General features: G+C 50.0%; 1 protein-coding gene across 3 annotated transcripts in view; it reads right to left on the reverse strand.

The window, feature by feature from the left end:
* Nucleotides 1–8,240: 8,240 nt before the first annotated feature.
* Nucleotides 8,241–14,763, reverse strand: part of SUFU (SUFU negative regulator of hedgehog signaling) — a 131,914-nt gene continuing 125,391 nt past the window's right edge. For 2 of the 3 annotated variants that reach the window (XM_055250672.2, XM_055250662.2), the window contains exons 11-12: nt 14,456–14,524; nt 8,241–11,629 (exon numbers count right to left, since the gene is read on the reverse strand). In XM_055250672.2, the coding sequence (XP_055106647.1) occupies nt 11,540–11,629; nt 14,456–14,524 (159 nt within the window). In that variant the 3' untranslated portion in view covers nt 8,241–11,539. Of the gene's footprint in view, nt 11,630–12,903; nt 13,030–14,455; nt 14,525–14,763 lie in introns of all 3 variants that reach the window. The other variant, XM_055250652.2, reaches the window with a different exon arrangement.

Below are 14,763 nucleotides of genomic sequence, written 5' to 3' on the forward strand. Positions count from 1 at the left end.
AAGGTACTATATATTATTATAAGTACACTATGTAAGTATAGTATATTATTATGTATAGTACATATTATATCTAGTATTGGATATACTGTATATGGTGATAAGTATATAGTATAAATATACTATATGTATTATATGTATTTATAGTATATATTATATGTACTATAATATACCATGTTATATATACTATAATATACCATATATTATATATACTATAATATACCATATATTATATATACTATAATATACCATATATTATATATACTATAATATACCATATATTATATATACTATAATATACCATATATTATATATACTATAATATACCATATATTATATATACTATAATTATTGTTTTTTGAGACGAATTTCACTCTTGTTGCCTGGGCTGGAGTGCAATGGCGTGATCTCGGCTCACTGCAACCTCCGCCTCCAGGGTTCAAGTGATTCTCCTGCCTCAGCCTCCTGAGTAGCTGGGATTACAGGCACACGCCACCACGCTTGGCTAATTTTGTATTTTTAGTAGAGACAAGGTTTCACTATATTGGTAAGGCGGGTCTCAAACTCCTGACCTCAGGTAATCCACCTGCCTTGGCCTCCCAAAGTGCTAGGATTACAGGCGTGAGCCTCTGTGCCAGGCTATACTATAATATTTATACTCTCTCTATATTTTTCCCTTCTATCATCCAAAAATGTTTTATTTATTTTTATTTATTTTTTTTTTTTGAGACGGAGTCTGGCTCTGTCGCCCAGGCTGGAGTGCAGTGGCACGATCTCGGCTCACTGCAAGCTCCACCTCCCGGATTCACGCCATTCTCCTGCCTCAGCCTCCCGAGTAGCTGGGACTACAGGCGCCCGCCACCTCGCCCGGCTAATTTTTTGTATTTTTAGTAGAGACAGGGTTTCACCGTGTTAGCCAGGATGGTCTCGATCTCCTGACCTCGTGATCCACCCGCCTCGGCCTCCCAAAGTGCTGGGATTACAGGCGTGAGCCACAGCGCCCGGCCTCAAAAATGTTTTAAAAATGATCCCTACGATTTGGATCTCAACAAAAGGCTGATGGTAGCACCATTTACTAAAAAGGGGAAAATTGAACAGGATTAGATTATTTGAGTAAGGGTATTTTCTTTTCTTCTCTATTTCCTCTTTTCTTTTTTCTTTTTTTTCTTTTTTTTTTTTTTTTTTGAGACAGGGTTTCACCCTGTTGCCCTGGCTTGAGTGCAGTGGCGCAATCATGGCCCACTGCAGCCTCAACTCCCCAGGCTCAGGTGATCCTACCTCCTCAGCCTCCTGAGTAGCTAGGACTACAAGCACACAAAACAGCCCAGCTGAATTTTTGTATATTTTTTTAGAGTGAGGGTTTCACCATGTTGCCCAGACTGGTGAGTAAAGGGATTTTCTAAGTTGAGTTGGCTCATATCCCAGTGGAAATGTTGAGGATACAATTGTATATACAGGCCCAGTGGGGATGTTTGTCCTGGAGATAGGGATTTTGGAGTCATCAAAGATTATGTTCTAAATGGTAGAACTGAGATTGAAATCCAGTTCAGTATGACCCCTGGGTCCTTGATCCTCTGATGACAGAGCCTGTCTTTAGCGCTTTGTATCTCTTCACATGGGGGGTTGTATGCAGGGCAAGTGAATATGTGAATGAATGAATGAATGAACAAACAGGGAGAAAGTGGCTTCTAAGCCCTAATCCTCAATTCCATGCTGTCAGGATGGTGCGAAGAAAGAAGGTCTAGCTTGGAAGCAGTTGGAGGGCCCTTTCTGACCTCCTCACCAGTGACCTCCAGGATAAACAATCTAAACAATTCCTCGGCTGGGCGCGGTGGCTCACGCTTGTAATCCCAGCACTTTGGGAGGCCAAGGCGGGCGGATCACGAGGTCAGGAGATCGAGACCACAGTGAAACCCCGTCTCTACTAAAAATACAAAAAATTAGCCGGGCGTGGTGGCGGGTGCCTGTAGTCCCAGCTACTCGGAGAGGCTGAGGCAGGAGAATGGCGTGAACTCGGGAGGCGGAGCTTGCAGTGAGCCAAGGTTGCGCCACTGCACTCCAGCCTGGGTGACAGAACGAGACTCCGTCTCAAAAAAATAAAAAAAATAAAATAAAATAAAATAAAAAATAAAAAACAATTCCTCACTTCTTGTCTTTTTTGAACAGTCCCCTTAACTTGTAAGATATTATATGCTTCTCCTTTTCTTCTTATCTTCTAATCATAGATGTCTCCAATTTCCATCTCATAAATGTTGGCAGTCTTCAGAGTTCTGCTTTCCATCCTCTTCTCTTACCAATCTACACCCTGGGGCTATCTCATTTACTCCTGAGCTTTATTACCATCTACATGCTGATGACTCCCCAGTCAGTATCTCCAGGCTAAATCCTCACCTCCTGGTTGCAGATCTGTGCTGTCTGCACAGATGTCCCACAGGCACCTTAAATTCAATGTATTGGAAGCCAAACTCATTATCTTGACATTCCAGCCTGTTCTTCCTCCTGCATTCCCCATCTCAGTTGGTGGACCTATCAACAACTTGTTTGTTGTTGTTGTTGTTGTTGTTGTTGTTGTTTTGAGACAGTCTTGCTCTGTCACTCAGGCTGGAGTGCTAGTGGCGCACTGCAACCTCTGCCTCCCAAGTTAAAGCGATTCTCCTGCCTCAGCCTCCCAAATATCTGGGAATACAGGTGCGCGCCACCACGCCTGGCTAGTTTTTGTATTTTTAGTAGAGACAGGGTTTTGCCCATGTTAGCCAGGCTAATCTCAAACTCCTCACCTCAGGTGATCTGCCTGCCTCGGCCTCCCAAAGTGCTGGGATTACAGACGTGAGCCACCGCGCCTGGACTTCAAAAATGTATTACCAAGCTGAGGATGAAGAAGACAACCTTGACAGCTGTCTGTCCCTTACTGCCCTCCCTGACCCCTTATCCATTCAATCAGGTATCCAGTCCTATAGATCCTTCTCTTAAATCTCTCAGATCATCCACTTGTATATCTATTGCTCATGTGACATCCTTATGTGGAGTTAGAACAAACATCTCAAACTCAGCATGTCCAAAAGGATACTAATCTCTGCTCCCTCTTAAACCTGTTCCTGATGCCATATTCTGCTTTTTGGTGAACCAACCCTTCAGCAGATCTTTTTTTTTTTTTTTTTGAGACAGGGTCTCTCTGTAGTGCCCAGGCTGGAGTGCAATGGTGCGATCATGGCTCACTGCAATGTCTGCCTCCTGGCCTGAAGTGATTTCCTGCCTCAGCCTCCAGAGTGGCTGGGACTACAGGTGTGTGCCACCACACCCAGCCAATTTTTGTACTTTTTGTAGAGATGGAGTCTTGCTATGTTGCCCAGGCTGGTCTTGAACTACTGAGCACAAGTGATCCACCTGCCTTGGCCTCCAAAAGCGCTGGGATTACAGGTGTGAGCCACTGTGTCCAGCCAGCAAATCTTGACTACTTCTTAACCTCTCCATTACATCTCTTGCCTAGATTATTTCAGTGTATCCTAACTGGTTTCCATGTTTCTGCCCTTAACTCCTGGAGTCATTTCTCAATGTAGTAGCCAGGGTAATCTTTTTTGTGGCATGATCTTGGCTCATTGTAACCTCTGTCTCCTGGGTTCAAGCGATTCTCCTGCCTCAGCCTCCCAAGTAGCTGGGATTACAGGTGTGCACCACCACACCCAGCTGATTTTTGTATCTTTAGTAGAGACTGAGTTTTGCCATGTTGGCCAAGCTGTTTTCGAACTCCTGGCCTCAAGTGATCTGCCCACCTTGGATTCAGAGGGCTGGGATTACAGATGTGAGCCAGCACACCAGGCCCTGGCCAGTTTTTTAAAAACATAAGTCAGAATGGCTGGGCATGGTGTAATCCCAGCATTTTGGGATAATATATTATATATAATATATTATATATATTTATATTATTATATATAATTTATATATATTTATATCATTATATATAATATATTATATATATTTATATCATTATATATAATATATTATATATTTATATTATTATATATAATATATTATATATGTTTATATAATTATATAATATATTATATATGTTCATATAATTATATATGTTTATATAATTATATAATATATTATATATGTTCATATAGTTATATATGTTATATATAATATATGTTTATATAATTATATAAATATGTTATATATATTTATTATTTATATATAAATGTATAATTATAAAATATAATTATGTATAATTATAAAATATAATTATATATAATTATATAAATATATAAATAATTAAATATATTATATATCATCTGATATATAATATAATATATAATATATGATATATTATATATTAATAATATATGATATATTAATATATCATATATTATATAATATATGATATAAATATATATTTATAATTATATAATATATGATATATTTATATCATATATATATATCAGAAAATGTCACTCCTCTGCTCAAAATCTTCCAATGCCTTCTCAATTCAACCAGAATAAAGGTGAAAGTTTTAGAATTCCCTCCGAAGTCCTGCACAGTCTGGCCTCTGTATAATTTTCTAGCCTTCTCTTCTCCCACTCTGCTGCACCCACACTGGCTTCCCTGGTGCTCTTCAAAGATGCCCGGTGTGTTTCTTCTTAACTCCCTCATCCTTCGCAGGTGCTCTTCAGTTTCCCTGACCCATCTTCCCCCAGATAGCCCTATGGCACACTTCTTCCAGTAATTGAGATCCTTATCCTTTGTTCAAATGTCACCTATGCTGTGATGCCTTCCCTGACTTCTCTATTTAAAATGCATCCCTCCCTCCAGCCCCACTATCCCTCCTCCTCTCTTTCTCCGTAGCGTGGGTCTCTATGTAAGATATATCCTCCTTTTGAAAATTATTATCTGACCAGGTATGGTGGCTCACGCCTGTAATCCCACCACTTTGGGAGTCCAAGGTGGGTGGATCACCTGAGGTCAGGAGTTCAAGACCAGCTTGGCCAATGTAGTGAAACCCCATCTCTACTAAAAGTACAAAAATTAGCTGGGCGTGGTGGCAGGCGCCTGTAATCCCAGCTACTCGGGAGGCTGAGGTGGCAGAATTACTTGAACCTGGGAGGTGGAGGTTGCAGTAAGCCGAGATTGCACCACTGCACTCCACCCTGGGCAATAAGAGCGAATCTCCGTCTCAAAAAAAAGAAAAAGAAATTATTATCTGTCTCCCATCATTAAAATGTAAGATCTGTGAGGCCGGGCGCGGTGGCTCATGCCTGTAATCCCAGCACTTTGGGAGGCCGAGGCAGGTGGATCACCTGAGGTCTGGAGTTCAAGACCAGCCTGGCCAACATGGTGAAACCCTGTCTCTACTAAAAATAAAAAATGAGCTGGGTGTGGTGGCGCGTGCCTGTAGTCCCAGCTATTCGGGAAGCTGAGGCAGGAGAATCTCTTGAACCCAGGAGGCGGAGGTTACAGTGAACCGAGATCGCGCCACTGCACTCCAGCCTGGGAGGTTGCAGTGAGCTGAGATCGCGCCACCACACTCCAGCCTGGGCGACAGAGTGAGACTCCGTCTCAAAAAAAAAAAAAGGTAAGATCTGTCAAAGGAGGTATTTTCTTTAATGCTATATCCCTGGTGCCTAGAATGGGACCTAACACATTGTAGATCCCCAATAAATATTTGTCGAATCAATAAACGAATCCCATTCTCTCCATCCCTACTGCTTCTACCCTAATCCAAGCGTCACTGGTCACCTTGCCTTCATTCTTACTCCCTTTCAAAACACTCTCCATCCAGCAGACAAGGAGATGATCCTAAAATGAAAGTTTGATGCCTTAAACCATATACTCCAGGCAATTTGCACTCTAGTTCCCAAGCAGAGTTTTAAGGCTTCTACCCTTGTTGTTTTGACTGCCTGGAGAGCTTATGAAAGTAAAGCTTCCTCTTGTTTTGCTCAACTCGTCCTTAAGCATCCTTTAGGTTTTAGCTTAGATGTGACTTCTTCAGGGAGTCTTTTGGATCTCCCCAGATTGGGTTAGGCACCTGTCTGAAGTCACCCTGATAAGTGGTGGAGCTGGGGTAGAACAGGAAGCAGCTTACTGCCTTCCTCTTTGATGGTTCTTCCTCATAAGTATCTGTTTCCTTGTCTATTTCCCCTCACCGCACTCCGAGCCTCTTAAGGCAGGGCCTGAGTCCAGCATCCCAGTATATATAACAGAGTGCCTGGCACACACTTGTTGAAAGAACAACGGAATGTTTTCTAGTTCATTTCCACAGTGTTATTGTAGAGGCTTGACAATGCATGGTTGGCCTTCATCTGTCTTGTAAAGGTTAAGACCCAAAAGCTCCATTCTCCGTCCTTGCAGTGCTCTCGTGGTACTGAAATGGGTGTGGGATGGGGGTGGGTGAAATTGGAAAAACAAGGAAGAGGGTCTCTGCCCCAGTAAGGCCAGTTCTCTGGCCCCAGTAAGACACCTACTCTCATCATAACCCCCTCAAAGTCTCCCTCGTCCTATGAGTTACTTGGAGAGTTATGCTCATTCAAGCCATGGACACCCACCAGCAGTCAGCTGCTTCTTCCCCCATGCTGCCCTCACCTCTCAGACTTGTTGGCAATAAGGAGGAAAGGAGGGAACGGGTCAGTCCCGCCATGTCCCCTGGAAGGGGCCTGCAGATGGCTGCCCCTCTCACACCACATCCAGACCTGCCCCTGCAGGCTTCCCCCTTCTCCTGAGCAGCAAATCACCCCACCCTAGCCTCCCCACCACCTACCCCCTTGCACCCTGCCGCTGCCTCAGTGCCTGGCAGGCTAGGTTGAGTCACTTGTAGCTTGCATTCTTCTTCTGGTCAGGCCAGTTTGGCAAATCTCTCAGGCTCCCCGGCCCCGCTGAAGCCTGTGGGACTCCCTCCCCAGGGCCCCCAGCACCCCCAGATGAGGCAAAGCAGACACCTGGGAGGAAGCCACAGGACTTTCTGGAGGAGATATTACAGATGGCATGGCAGATCTCTCTCCTCCCTAATTCTAGGGCTAGGGTCTCTGCCCTAGGCCCAGGAGTCCTTCTCTTTCCAGAAACAGCGTCAGCCTGGTGTCTTGCAGAACCACCTATGCAGAGGATCTTGCTATTCTGCATTCTCTGGGGCAAGAACTTCACCCTGATACTGTGTCCTTGTAGGCTAAAGTCAGACGAGGATACCTCCCCCAGCCCCCAGTCTCCAGGGAGAAAAGGGAAAGGGCATGAGGGCCCCAGACAGGACCTGCTGCACTGCTCCGTTGGAGAGTTCAGTAAAAGGCTGCAGGGGAAGGAGTGTGGACCTCTCAGCAAAGACCCCTCACATGGCTAGGTCTCACAGAAGGGACGGGACATAAGAGCCCCCTCATAGGAGCTGACACCCCCTCTCCCTTGCTTATGATGTCCTAGGACCTCCACCCCAGCCCCCAGCCCCAGCCAAATCCCCTGCCACTATCCAGGATAGAAAACCAGAAAGGAATGAATATATGAGGACCCAGGTGATCACAGGTTCCAAGAACTCTGTCTGGGTGCAGCCCTCATCCTGCCTGCCAGGCTAGTGCCTTCTCCCCCAGCACAGTGCCTCCCCACACTGGGCGTTGGGCTGTTTTGCTGCCCACCAGCCCTGGAGAGGCAGGAGCTGGGCAGTCCAGGCAAGGAGGATATACCTGATACCTCCCTCCACTGCCAGGAGTTGCTAGGGTGGGTGGGCTGGCCTCTGTGTCACCCAGTGGGTGCCACCAGTTCTGAATTGCCCTTCTATCTGGATCCTGCCCCTGGGCCCTGGATTAGGAGGTGGAATTTAGATGTCATGTGAGAGGAGCTGGAAGCCGGGGCAAGGACTCCAAAGGAGATGAGGAGGGCCTGCGCTCCTCACCTGTCCGGGCCCCTCTTCCTAAGGCAAAAGGGGTTTTTGGTGAGAGGAAGGTAGAAGAGGGATGAAGTGGCAGGGAGAGGGTCTTTACCCACTGCCTCATCTCCCCAGACTGCTCCTCGCTCCTACCCCCTTGATCTTAGAGGAATTCAGGACCAGTGAGGGAGAGCCTGTCCCTGCAAGGTCATTTCTTCATGACTGAAGAGCCACCAGCTGTGTGATCCCACTCTCTGGCACCTCCTCCACTCTCAACAACAATCCTGGGGGCCTCCCTCCATCCTGGCTTCTATGTGGCTAAGTACAACCCACTCCCTCTGCCAGGGCCCCGGGCTTCCTGCTCTACTACTCCAGGCAGCCAGAAATGAGCACACAACCCAGGCACTTCTGCAAAGATGTTTAATGCACTTAGATTACAGAGAGGAAGAGGGGGCAAGAAGGAAACGACATCTAAGTGAGTCACCCAAAAATTCTTACAAAAGTCCCAGGCTGGCTGCAGCCCCAGGAACCGAGTCGCCACTGACATTAAAAACTAATATAAATTTTTACAAAAATCTGCTTGTTGCAGCATTCAGGTACTTGTACAAAAGGAGGGGTCTCCCTACAGGGCTCCTGACTTGTAACAGGGACCCAGGCACCTCACCTGGCATGGACGTCCTAGAAGCCAGAGAGGGAAGACCAGATACAAAAATACAGTAAAGGAAATTCTCTACTGGTCAGCCCCATAGGGGCACCGACCTTCAGGTTTTCTCCCTGCTTGCAACTCAATCCGAAACCCCAGTCCCAAGACCCTGTGTCTATTTTTAAAAATGCTCTAGCCCTTTTAGACTCTCCCCTCGGCTTCTCCAGTCCCTGCCTTGGAGCACTGCCCTTGGAAGAGAAAGATACGGGCAGGAAGAGGCACCAGCTCCCCAGACAGGCCTGAGACCTCGCACAAGCCTCCCAAACCCCTCTCAGAATTGCAGCTGAGTCTGCAGTCCTCCTGCAGCCCACACTGAGCCAGCGGAGCCACAGGAGCCTGCCTTATATAGCAGGCAAACAGCAAAGGGAAAGGCCCTTCTCAGAAGCTCTAGCACCGGGGACCTGGAGGGGTAGGTAGGACTAGGCAAGTCTCCAAGCAGCTTACAGAAGAGGCAGATTTAGGGAGGCAGGCCCGTTACCTCCTCCACCCACTACAAGGTCAGGGGCTCCTACAGAGCTGCAGGGAGGGAAAGAAAGGGTACATTCACCAAGCATCCTGTGCCAGAAGCTGTGCTGGACAGGGTCCAAGGTCAGCTTGGCTTGATCCTCTTTAAGGGTCCTCTCTCACCAGCCAGCAGCCCAAGAAACCTCTGGGAGGCACCAATGCCCATAGGAAAGGAGGCCTGGTCAGAGATGTGTGATGCCCTGTCCTGCCCTCAGAGCCAGGGAGATGGAGCCTGGCCCCTGCAGGATCTTGGATGAGCGTTGAGTCTCCTGACATATTGCGGGTACGAAGGGGCCACAGGCTTCATGTGCTCATCATCTCGGAGCTCACCCACTTCCTCCTGCCTTACCCTGCTCCCCCAGAACAGGGCCACCATGCTGGCTGGTGTCTACCTTCAGTCTACAAAGACCCTCCAGGCCTGGGGCAAGTTGCTGACCAGGTGCTTCACAAACTAATGACAAAGCTTAGCTCAGAAAATGCCCCATCCCCACCCAACCAATGATGGAGGCACCCAGCAGATGGAAGCAGGGTGAACTGCAGCAGGGAGCCCTCAGGCAGGTCCCGAGCAAGAGAGAGTTCAGGGAGAGGCTGGTCATGGTGGCAAGGAATGGAGGCGAACTGATGGCACCTCTCTGCCTGTGAAATGTCTGAAACAAGAGCTTCACAGGCAGGGCTGCTGTGGTGGGGGAAGGCCAGTAGGGCTCCCTCTGGTAAGTCCTCAGGGCAGTAGAGGCACAGCTGCTGACATCAGGTCCCGAGTGGCTTGCATCTTGGCTGGGGGGACCTGGAGCCAGTCTCTCCCAAATACTCCAGGCTGATATGCCTTGTAACTCTGAGCTTGATGGAATTAACCAGATAGCCCTAGGGATGTGTAGAGGAGGCCAGGCCTAGTGGCTCCATGGAGGTCCAACTCCTGCTTCCTGGAGAACCCAGCTGGTGCCCTCATACCCTGGGGGCAGCTCTTTGGCTGGATCTCTCATCAGCGGAGTCCTGCACCCTGTGGGCACTCCTGTGACATCCCCAGTGGTGCCTGTGTGTGCAGCAGAGGCAGATGGGAGCAATGAGGAGACCTGCATGGTCATGACTTTGCTTTGAAGAGGTGTAAAGAGTGATCTTGAAGTATTGTAACAGTCCTGTCCCTAGAGTTGGGGGTAAGAAGGCAGGAAAGGGGCTTGCTGGTTCCAGGTCAGGAGTGGGAGATAACCCGAGAGGAACTCCAAAACCATGGGCTAGAGATAGGCTGGCTTCTGGAAGGCAAACTGTGAGATCTGCAGTACAGGGGTTGAGGGGCTGAGGACCACAAGAGGCCAGGATGCCAGAAAGGAGACGGGATGAGGAGTGGAGAATGAAAGATAGGGCAAGAATGGATACAGGGAGGATGGGAGGGCAGCAGAGAACAGTGTTAGCAAAACCAAAGTGAAAGAGATGTTAAGAGGTGGATTTTTCAGTTTTAGTAAGGCAGCCCTACAGCCTGAAGGCTGGGAGGCCCAGGGACTGAGGAAATGGGACAGGACTGGTTACAGAGCTGGAGACCCAGGCCCTGAGTGACAGTGGGGATGGTGTGTGACGTGCTGAACCTCACCCTCTCCCAGGTAGGCCTGGTTGAGTGGAAAAGGCCTAGAAGATGAGGCTGGGGTCACCAAGTCTTTGAGGCCCATTCACTTGGAAACCAGTAGCACCCCTCCCTGGCCCCAGCTAAACTAGGCTCAAAGCTGCACAAGGCAGTGTCTCTACTCTCCCCCTGCCCCGGGCTCCATCAGGCCCAGCTGGGAAGAAAAGCCTCTCTGTGCAGTCGGCTCCTCCAGGGCCCTGGGCTGGCAGGCGAACACCAAGCACCTTCTCTGGTGGCAGCCCAGGGAGAGATACAGCCCTAGGCCTCTGTCACAGAATGCGAAAGCTCAACGGGGAATGAAGTTCTGTTTAAAAAACATTATATACATGGCTTCTGGACATCTTTGCAGAGCAATAAAATACCATCCGGTTTCTACAAAATAAAATAAGGAAGAAGAAAACCAAACGTGATCAGAGGAATTGTTCCGCGGCCAGAGGAGCTTGAGTAGCAAAGGCTTCCAGAGATGAGCTGGGAAGTGCATCCACTCGCTCTGCACCTGGCTGTCCGCCTCCCTCCTGCTGGGCTGTGCGGCAGGTGGTAGGTGAGAAAGAGGGCTGTCTCCACCTAGGGGCACAGCCAGGGTCCAGAGTCAAACCTCAAACCAGAATCTGTGCGGGCTGCAGGCAGGGAGGGTCCGCATTTGCCCACTCACTGGCCTGATGGGTCACAAGGCTTAGCCAGTGGGGGGGTGCGGCCCTTGAGCTGGAGGTGAGGTGGGGGGCCTGTGGCCTGTGCATGGCACCCCACTGGGCTGCGGGGTGGCGCTGCGCAGTCTTCCTCATACTTGTCCTTTTATTTATGGGGATCTCGTTGACACAACTGTTACACTGGAAGTCACTGGGGAGCAGCTGGGCTCCCTGCTGGCCCCTGCAGGGCCCAGCCCAGGCTAGTGTAGCGGACTGTCGAACACTACGTCAGGCAGGATGGAGACCTTCAGCTTCTTTTCAGGCCAGCTGTACTCTTTGGGAAGTTTGAACTGTGGAGGGAGCAAGCACAGACCAGGAGTGTGAGTGGTTAGCAGAATACACCGTGCTCTTTCCAGAGATTGCCCAGGCCTGTCCCCGGGGAGCTAGGGATAGGACCGGCCACGGGATGCCTGGCTTCATTCTCAAATGCTAGACTCAGGTGGCAGGCTGGGCTCAAACAGCTGGAGTTGGTGACCCCTTCTTTCCCCACGGCCTGCCAATAATGAGCCAGGTTGGAGGAGGGCGTTTTCTCCTCCTTTCTCCACTACGCTGACCTCCCTCTTGCTCACTTCCTTGGTTCTGCCTCTTGCCACAGGCACGTAAGGAATCTGCTCCCTGAGGCCCTGGGGCTGGAGGATGGGGGCTGGGGGAGGGTCTGGAGGCTGTGGGGAAGTGGCCTGAGCTCTGTCACTGCCATGGCCTCTCTTTCAGAGGCTAGTGCAGGAAGAACCCTGGAACCTGTCCTCTCTAGCCTTGGCCAAAGGCTCCAAAGGGAAGGAGGCCCCAGTTCGGCCCCAAAGTCAGAACCACACTTGCAGCCTTGGTGGGAGCAGAAGAGTGGGACAAGTGTGGTTTGAGGTGATCCCTTGGGCCTGAGAGGGGCCAATCCCCACCCTGCTCCCGGTGTTCATTTGCACCACTTCCCAGGGTTACCAGCCTCAGAGTGGTCCCAGTGGTGGCCAAGGAGAGCCAAACGTCTCCCACCCCATCCCAGGATACACTGATTTGCCTACAGTTCTGTTTCTCCCATTCACCTGGGAGTTTCTGGTAGCAGAAGGGGAAGGGGCTGATGCCTCTTATTCCCTCTTTACTGTAGAACTTTGCATGCAGTCTGGCACACAGATGGAGCTCAATAAATGCTCACTGCCTGGGACTGATACTGGAACTTAGACACAGGGTCTGTCTTTTCTTTTCTTTTTCTTTTGAGACGGAGTTTCGCTCTTGTTGCCCAGGCTGGAGTGCAATGGCGCGATCTCGGCTCACCGCAACTTTTGCTTCCTGGGTTCAAGCGATTCTCGTGCCTCAGCCTCCCGAGTAGCTGAGATTACAGGCATGCATCACCAAGCCCGGCTAATTATTGTATTATTAGTAGAGATGGGTTTCTCCATGTTGGTCAGGCTGGTCTCGAATTCCCGACCTCAGGTGATCCACCTGCCTCAGCCTCCCAAAGCGCTGGGATTACAGACATGAGCCACCGCGCCCGGCACAGGGTCTGTCTTTTCTAACTTGGCTAGGCCGGAAGTCAGGGCAGGGTAGAAAGGAGAGAACAGTGTTCTCAGCCTGCCTCGGGCTGGGGCTGGAGACAGACAAGCCTGACCCTTCCTGGCTGCCTCCCTCTTCGCTCCCTCTGCTGGGGGACTGTCTCTGCCAGGACCAAAGTGGCGAGTGAGGCAGGGTGTGGGGACAGCCTCTGGACAGAAAAGGAAAAAAAGGAAAAAGTCATTTTTAGTGACCTACTTTCCTCTGCTCCCCCAGGCTTCTGTCCCTCTTGCCTGGACTGTCCCCCTCCTACCCCCAAGCTCAAAGCAGCAGCCTGGCACAGTGCCATCCCGGTGCGACAAGGCCTCTCCGGAAGTGCTTCTGGGCAGCTGGCTCTGGTCTGACTGAATGGGGAGCTGGGACTCAGGGACCAGTGACTTGTGGGGGTTGATTGGCTGGCATGGACTGGGTGCTTGATGGCTTTGGAATATATAAATGAACAAATTTCTCAAGCTGCATCCCAGAGGACAGAGGAGACGCTGCTCTACTGGGGTGACCCTGGCTCTGGGGAGTTCCTGTCCAGCTGGAGACCTGGACTGGACAGTCCCGCCCTGTGCACTCCCCTCAGCTTCCTGAACATCAGAGGCCTGTGTCCTGGCTGTTGCAGCCCAGGGAGCCCTGGAAGCTGGAAGCTCCAGCCCTGGCTGGAACCTAGCTCCTGCCTGGCCTCCCTCTTGGTAGAAAGCCTGGCCCCTGGGAGGCGAAGGAGTTCTCCCCCAAGCACATTTCCCAGCAGACAGGGCAAGGGAAGGGTCTGTCTCTGCCACAGGCAGGGCAGGGCCCAGAAGAGCTCTCCAGAGGCCCGGCCAGCCTGCTAATGTTCACTAACCCATGGGGCACTGAGGCCAGGAAAGCTCCCATCCCACTGGGGTGCTGGGGGCAGGAGCGGGGGAGGGGAAGGGACTTTCCAGGATGAGGTAAGTCCCTGCAAATAAGGATGCCGGGAACAAGGGAGAAAAAACAAAGGGGATTATGGACTCCATTCCTCTACCCCAGAGGAGTAGCTAGAGAAGGCACAGCCACAGCTAGCCTGCCAGCTCCTCTGGCTCTGAGCCAGGGCTGGAAGAGGGAGACTAAGAGGGACAGCTCATGGCTGGAGGACGAAGAAGGGAGAGTGGCTCCTGGGTGGCCCGAGGCAAAGGCAGGAGTCCCTTGCTGCCCACCAGAACTCCCCAGTGGAATGTTCTCTGGCAACAGACATGGGCGTTCTGTTCAGAACCTGCCAGGGAACAGCAGGGGCTGGGGAGAACTCGTACTAGCCTGAAGGCCCTGGCTTCCTCTTCAATGAGGCTCTCAGGAGCTGGCAATTCAGACGATTTGCTGGGTGTCCTTACAAGGGCTGGGGGTAGGGCAGGGGATGGTGAGGGTGCATAGAAACAGAAGAGAAATCTACAGTCTCCTCTCCAGCCTATCCCTGCACCTTGGGGAGGAGCCCACAGATGCAGCCACACAAATACATGCAAGCACACACGCACCACAGGTACACACGCACACATGCACGCACAGACGCGCACACGCACGCACACACATGGTCCCAGAGACGGGATCCATTGTCAGGGAAAGTCAAACAAGCTTACTTCCTCTGGAGAAGTCAAATCTTCTAAATCCTCCAACATTTTCTCTACAAACTCTTCGGTCAACAGAATCTGTGAAGGCACAAGGCAGGCTTTTATTATTTTTTTTTAATGTATGATCTTTTTGCCAACCACCAAGCTTTATATCTCTCTTCTGACCAGGGAGGAGAGATGAGCTCACTGTGATCTGTTCAAGGGGCAGAGGGAAGTGTTTGAGGCCTGTCCCCAACTGTCACTCCCCCCACACCCTCAGCTCCCTGCAATATCAGACGGAGGCACAGAAGGAAAGGGGTCAGGGGACAATGGGGAGG

The sequence above is a fragment of the Symphalangus syndactylus genome, chromosome 2 (genome assembly GCF_028878055.3).
Source record: "Symphalangus syndactylus isolate Jambi chromosome 2, NHGRI_mSymSyn1-v2.1_pri, whole genome shotgun sequence".
Lineage (NCBI taxonomy): Eukaryota > Metazoa > Chordata > Mammalia > Primates > Hylobatidae > Symphalangus > Symphalangus syndactylus.